Source organism: Idiotropiscis lumnitzeri, chromosome 19, assembly GCF_059441095.1.
Source record: "Idiotropiscis lumnitzeri isolate Australia: NSW breed Sydney's pygmy pipehorse chromosome 19, RoL_Ilum_1.0, whole genome shotgun sequence".
NCBI lineage: Eukaryota > Metazoa > Chordata > Actinopteri > Syngnathiformes > Syngnathidae > Idiotropiscis > Idiotropiscis lumnitzeri.
Window position 1 is genome coordinate 13,481,732 of NC_142409.1, and position 7,326 is coordinate 13,489,057.

The 7,326-nt window shown below is 43.7% G+C and overlaps 1 protein-coding gene across 1 annotated transcript; it reads left to right on the forward strand.

Moving 5' to 3' along the window:
* The first annotated feature begins 1,248 nt into the window (after positions 1-1,248).
* Positions 1,249-6,396, forward strand: anxa13 (annexin A13). The gene is made up of 11 exons (XM_088282427.1): positions 1,249-1,378; positions 2,811-2,886; positions 2,950-3,044; positions 3,425-3,595; positions 3,671-3,704; positions 3,914-3,993; positions 4,172-4,240; positions 4,308-4,409; positions 4,931-5,006; positions 5,088-5,200; positions 5,273-6,396. Exons 1-11 carry the CDS (start codon positions 1,364-1,366, stop codon positions 5,390-5,392), a joined length of 951 nt encoding a protein of 316 aa, XP_088138553.1. The 5' UTR covers positions 1,249-1,363; the 3' UTR covers positions 5,393-6,396.
* The last annotated feature ends 930 nt before the right edge of the window (positions 6,397-7,326 follow it).

Here is a 7,326-nt window from a genome sequence, read left to right on the forward strand (position 1 = left end):
ATGTTATGACACAAGACGAGCGGAGGTTGCAAAAAGTTACAAACCTATTTTGATCTTAGAAAGTACTCATCTGTTTTCAAATGCTGGCAGTCATCAGAGTAGCATGCAGTTCCTTGTGTTTGGTGACTTAGTTCCCACAAGTGCACACGCACACCGCAGACACACAAAGCTCAAGGCCGTGATGCCAGTGAGTCACACCACTCAAGTGTTCATTCGGAAAGACGGAAAGAAAAAGAAAAGCACTTTGCTTTGACGTCAGCAGCCTTCATCGGCTAATTATAGCAACATGCTAACCTCTTCATCTTCTCCCCTGGCAGCACACCGACTGCCTGAAGAATCAAAGAATAAAAGAAATGCACTTTGATGGCCACAAAGTGATTCACTTTCTGAGTGTGTCATTCATACTGAAATGTGAAGTCATGACATCAAGAGTTATGAAACCAGCTGATAAATGTGCACAATATTAGGTACACCTAATCGCTTTTTTTTTTTTACTGATTTTATTTTTTGAAAGAGGAGGAGCATGGTGAAAATGGATTTTATCATTACATGTGATTAAAACAGTGATTGCGTTTGCACTACACACAGTGCCGTCGCTGTTTTTGATCAATGTTGTCAAAGGGCTGTTTTTTTTCACGGGATTGTCTGTAAACGAATCACAAGACGAAAATTACTAACACAATGTCAACACCATTACGTTGTTATCTAATTTTGAAAATTTGCATTTGTCATATCAACTTAATTCACTTTGCTTTTAAAATAGCCTAAGTTTTAAAAATCATTTATTTTGATAGCGTTTTTAATTAATGAAAGGGAGAAAAAAAGAAAAAACAGCTCTTAAAATTCAAGAATGCAGTTACCACATATTTCCACTAGATGTCAATGTTTGTTTACATTTTCCATGATTTTGCCCAAACCCGTTTTATATTATTCATATAGCTTTTTAATGTATTATTATTTATAGTATAATAGTAGTATTTTTAATAAGAAGAATAATACGTGTTCATTTTTTATAATATTAATAATGACACTAAACAGATGTTTATCATTTTGTGAATTTAAACCAAATATATTTATATTTTTAAATGTATTCTAATCAATCTCTCAATAGATAATAATAATAGTAGTAACAATAATAATAAAAAAATTGTAGATTTGTTCATCTAATTTATTTTTCCATTGAAATTAAATAGGTTTAAATTGTGGGAGCGCAAACAGTTAACAAGCAACGGTGCGTGATGACGTCATACGCCCCCCCCTCCTCCTCGTTCTCATCTTGGACCGGACCAGACGAGCGTCCACTTGTTCAGACCCACGCGAACCTGACCTCAAATCATCACCAGCCGGATTCTCAGCTCCAGTCATGGGGAACTGCCAGGTTTGTGTTGTTTGTCTTCAAATCCTGACAACTACCTGCTTTATAACCAAAAACGCAAACGTTCTTATTCTTCCGTAAGGAAAAAAAATACCCCCAAAAAACGTGCGTTTCGCTTCGTTGTGCCGCTGGATCGTCGCGATTTGTTTTTGTTTTCTGTTCAATTTAGTTGGATTATGAGGACGTTTAGTGCAGCTGCAGGCCACGCCCATATGCGCAATTCATGGCTGCCCCCCCCCCTCTCCCGTTACTTTCCCCTTGGGGGAGGGGGGGATGATGCCTTCACGGTCATTCCACTTTTGAATGTGCACCACTAAAGCGCTCCATTCCTTGCACAAAATTGTTGTAATATAAACCTGCACAGCATTTGAGCAACATTTCCTGCAATTTTTTATGGACCACGTCAAATGTGCACAAATCTACCTATCGATCAAACAGTCAGATGTATTGTTCATTGAAACAGCTCAACTCCGCTCTGAGCTCATAGTGCAACATTAATATTAGTTTTTCTACACAGAGGATAAAGAAAATATGACTGTGAGTCCAGTTATGTTGTATGTTTGGACAGTATCTATATTGTCTGTCTTTCTTCTTGCGTTCAAATATCCTTCGCATTATAGCACCTCGACGTAGATGCCATTTAGCATTAGCATTAAGCTAGCATACTAGATGGCCAAGCGTTGTGGTTGTTTTAAGTACATAAGGAAGGGCTCAATGCTCTGCTTGAGGTTTAAAAAAAACTTGCTCGCCTTTGGGTTCAAACTTTCAGTCTGTTTGGAGAGAGCACACGTTGCTGTTGTTATTATCAACATTCCATTGTACGTACGACCAGCACGTACTTTTGTGTGTGGATCTTTCGCAGGCAGGAGGAAAGTGAATGGAGGGTTGGGGGGGCGGGGGGGGCGGCATCTCGGACCCTCAGCCAGCATAGCTCACTGAGGTTTGTTTAGAACTTTGGACCTGGAATTCTTCCAGCAGACCTTTGTGCTCTCTCCTCCCCCCAGGGGGGGCCTCATCCCCAACGCCCCCCCCCCCCCCACCTGCCCCCTGCATGTCTGTCATGAGCTGCCTGCGTGATTGTTTTAATTGGATTAATTCAAGTGGATTTGCTGCATAGCAACGCGCATGATCTTGACATGGAACACAATGCTCTATTGTTGCTTATTTGGAATGATTTTATTTTTATTGTAATGTGCTAATTTCACCACTAGGTCGCGCAACTTCACAGAAATAAAAAACTGACCATATTTTGATTTTGAACAACCAGAAAATACTCTTGATATTTTTCTATGTGTGGCCATAATGCCGTTTTTATTGACTGTACTTAGAATTGTGCTTATTTTTAAAAGAAAAGCACCGGGGTTTTTTTTTTATTTTTTTCAATCATTACAGAAAAAACAAAGTTTTTACAGGGGTGTCCGTGTCTTGCTTGCAGCCCACCATCGTGCCCTATGAGGACTTTGATGTCCTCGCGGACGTCAAGGCCATCCGAAAAGCCTGCAAGGGACTCGGTAAGCAAGTCTGCCGATGACGATGACGATGATGATGGCGATAACGTCGACGTACCTTTGCAGGCACCGACGAGCAGGCCGTCATCGACATCCTAGCCAACCGCAGCTCGGATCAGCGACAGGAAATCAAGCAGGCATACTCCGACAAGTACGACGACGTGAGTAGCTCGTTACACATTTTCAAACGGTGGAGTTTTACATTTCAATAGTCGGGTTTGAATTTACAGTTGGGCGCCGTCAGTGCAGTACCACGTCCCACCACTACATGCCGGGCATCTCTGCGCTAGCCTCAAAGAAATGCCTTTGCGTTATGTTGTATGTTTGTATGTGTTGCTGCACCGTGTGTGTAAAGTTAAGACTTCTCGTATTAAATGTTAGCATTAAACTAGCGGACCATCCTTGCACGTCATTTCCTGATTGGACAGTAACATGCGTTGCTGCTCCACGCGTGCTCGTTTGAACGTGAACGCGTGTAATTAGCGTAACGGGGCTTCACTGCAAGGTGAGATGTTTCATGATGTTTTTTTTTTTGGCGCAGGAGTTGGCGGACGTGCTCAAGAGCGAGCTGTCGGGGAATTTTGAGAAGGCCATCTTAGCCATGCTGGACCCGCCCGTCATCTACGCCGTCAAGGAGTTGAGGCGGGCCATGAAGGGGGCGGGCACGGACGAGGACGTGCTGGTGGAGATCCTGTGCACCGCCACAAATTCCGTCAGTTGCTTAGCGACATACATAAACCGAAATGTGATGAAATTGCGCTCATTTGGTTTGGATTCTTTTTCTCAGGATATCGCCTTGTTCAGGGAATGCTACTTTCAAGGTGAGAATGCGTTGACATTTTGTTCTTTGAAGTTTTTCTTTCCTTGTGTTTACTTTGAACGGCTGCACAGCAGTCACGCTCTGTTAAATCCAGAACAGTTTCCTGCTTTTTTTTTTTTTTTTTGTGGTCCAACTCTCGTGTCGGATGTTTGCAAGTGTACCTAATTTAGCGTCCAGTATTTCTCCAACGCATCCCTTCTCCATTGTCAGTACACGAACGCGATCTGGATGCCGACATCGAGGGAGACACAAGCGGCGACGTGAGGAACCTGCTCATGGCTCTCATGCAGGTGACGTAACGCTCAACTTCCGGACAAATTCAAATATCAGCGTCGGCATCATTGGTGATGTTGACGTGGCCCTCGCGACCCGGCCGTCGCCATAGCGATCGCACGTCGCTTACTTTCGGAGCGGAGAATATTAATGGCGCAGCCTGCGCGCGTCATCTTATCCCGTTTGGTTTTGCAGGGCAACAGAGACGAGAGCTACGAGGTGGACGAAGAGCTGGCCGAGCAGGACGCGACCTCTCTCTTTGAGGTGACTTCCGATTTTGTCCGATTGAAATGTTGTCGCGCTTGTGAAAGGAATTGTGTTTGTGACGCAGGCGGGCGAGGGTTGCTTCGGGACGGACGAGTCGACCTTCAGTTCCATTCTGGCCTCCAGGAACTACCTCCAGCTGCAGGCCACCTTCAAGATGTATGAGCAGGTGAGTTCATTTCGTGTAAAATGGCAAACGTTCTGTCTTTTTCTGTGATGACTTCTTGAGATTTTTTTTGTGGGTCTACTCATGATCGATATGTGGACCAAATTTCATGTGGCTTGCGGCGCTGCATTTTCCAAAGGCTTTTGAAGGCCTCGTGGCGATGGCCAACGTGAGCCGAAAATGGCCGACTCTTCGGACCAAAATTTTTTTTCTGGCAAGATTTCTTCGACTTTTTTGTGGATCAGCTCATGACGGACTTCCAAATTGCATGGCAGCAAATGAAAACGTCTTTGGGGGCTGAATTTTCAAAAGTCTTTCATGGACGCGTGCCGAAATGATCCGAAACTTGCTCCCCCTTGAAAGCAAAATGGCGGACTTCCTGGTTTTGCGGGTCCACTCCTAATAGACACGCCTCCCAAATATGTTGTTAGGTGCAACTGGGCTGACTCAAATGTTTTGAATTTCACGTCATGTTGTCATGATTGATGACTTGAATGTTTTTGAAAATGTGTTGTTTTTGGCAGCTGTCCGGTACGGAAATCTTGGACGCCATCGAGAATGAAACTTCGGGCACGCTTAAGAGATGCTACGTGGCACTCGGTGGGTGCATGACGCCAGACGCTCTGAGGTCATGTGAGGTCATGTTCCGAACAAAACGATTAAACGTGTCCTCGTCTCCAGTGAGAGTCGCCAAGAACCCGCAGCTCTACTTTGCCAGACGTCTGAATGACGCCATGAAGGGGGCGGGGACTGACGAGGACACGCTCACACGCATCATCGTCTGCCGCTCGGAGGTAAGAAGCTTTTCTCTTTTTTTTTTTTTTAAAGCTCCACCGGCTAAAAGACTCTCGCGTTGCTGCTTCCAGTACGACCTGGAGACCATCAAGGACTTGTACCTGGAGAAGTACGACGTGTCCCTGAAGGATGCGCTGAGGGACGAGTGCAGCGGCGACTTCAAGCGTCTCCTGCTCGCCATCTGCCACTGAGCTCGTCCGCTCGCTCAAACGTTTACCCTCACACTCACTGTGACTTTCGGTTGCTTCTTGTCTTTCTCTTTGACTTGACCTTAGTCAAACTTTGTGCGCATAGTTACTAACCAACTGATCCCGGGTCCGATTTGAAAGAAGTTGATTGCTTTTGTGCAGAAAGTTAAAAAGGTCCGGATGTTTTGAAGAGTTGCATACGGCACAATCAAGTCTCAAAACACACCCTTTTCTCGGTCAAAGTCACTTCTTTTACTTTGCTGACTACTTTTGTGCACAATGAAGCCAGCATCCTAAAATAATGACCTCACTTTTGCCACATGCACTGAACGAGCAACACGCTTCTGCTGCTGTCATCCAACCGTTTCTATGTGAAAACGTCATTTGTCACTTTCATTTCGGCCGTCCGCACGCCTCGCCGACTGTCAACTGCTTCTTGCGACTTGAAGTCGATGCGGTGCCGATGGTGTGGAATGTCACACTTTCTCCACTTTTTATGCACTTTCAAGCCGTGCCGTTAAAAGGGACAACAAACTGCCAGGAAAGCTGAAAACTGCATTTAATTCATTAAAGAACGTTTATGCAAAGTTAAGTCAACAGAATTGAAGAGAGAATTACTTTTTGTTTGTTTGTGTCTTATTAAGAAACTATGTATGGATTAAGTTACAGAATTTTGTCCAATAATAACACAACTAGAAAGACTTGACAGACACAACGACACCTCACCTAATGTTCATTTTTTTAATAATAGCAGACTAACAGCTAGAATGGTGAATGAATCGTGTTCTTTTATTTCGAGTACAGTCCTGTACAATATATGAAGCGTACTGGGCCATTTGGATCAGGTGACGATGTGGCAGCTGAGATGCGTTCAAGTACCACTCGTGTCAAATGTTCGAACATGATAATATCAGTGTCTGATGTAAGCTTCAAGTCCAAATATTTCACTGTAATGGCCTTGATATTGCCAAGGAAACGTAGCAGAAAATAAAATTTCCCTATATTGACTTGCGCTCGTTTTCATTGGTCTCAAAACGCTGCCTTCACGGACACAAAGGAAAGTCAAAAGATTTCCTTTGTGTCCGTGAAGAAAGGGTCACCATACGATGTGTTTGAATATCTTTTTCATGCTTTTTGGCCATGGTTGTTAATATGAAAAATGGGACCATTCCTTTGCATTCTTACCTCTCACCTCTAGAGGGAGCCACAGACAGCATTATAATATAGTACTATACAATACAGTTGCATCTTTACTTAGATTATGTTTTCACATGCACACGAGCCACCAGAAAAAAAGAAATGAAATCCATTCGTTGCGCGTATCCTGCTTCAAATTAATGTTTTTTACGTTGAGTTGCACTTTTTATTTTGAGGTGGAAAAAAAGAATCTTTTCTAATTATTTTGTGACGTTTTGAGCATTAATTGTCCTTCACATAAACAGTATTGCACATAAAAGTTCAATAATAATTACCTGATTAAATATTTAAACACAAACAATTCTTAAAGATGAAATGCAAATCTCTTGAACTCAAAAGTTCAATACAACTGAACTATATTTGTTCTTCCACTAGAGGGAGCCCGGGTATCACCGGGTGGTTGACAGGGTCAGTGCAAATTGTCGAGTTACCTTCCTGCGGCTTTTTTTTTTTTTTATAGCCATCACATCGACTCCCATTCGCCTTTCGCACATTGTCTAGCCCACCCACCCAAATAAGCCTCCCCCCCTCCCCACCCGTGTCTGTGATGTGAACCCATTCCGTCACGTCTCATCAACTCGCCATCATCAGCCATGATGGCGCTCGTGAGGGGGGGGGGGGATTTATTTATTTATTTATTTTGGAGCGGGCTTGTGGGGAGGGGGTGTTTTGATGGCCAGGGGGGACAGGTGCATGCTGGTCCACCCGGTGAGAGGGTTGGAGGGGGGCTTTCATGTATT

What these genes read in the sequence shown, in the direction of transcription:
- anxa13 (XM_088282427.1), top strand. An exon ending in ACTCCGACAAGTACGACGAC is followed by an intron (nt 3,045 to 3,424) that starts GTGAGTAGCTCG and finishes TTTTTGGCGCAG; the next exon opens with GAGTTGGCGGACGTGCTCAA. An exon ending in TGTGCACCGCCACAAATTCC is followed by an intron (nt 3,596 to 3,670) that starts GTCAGTTGCTTA and finishes TCTTTTTCTCAG; the next exon opens with GATATCGCCTTGTTCAGGGA.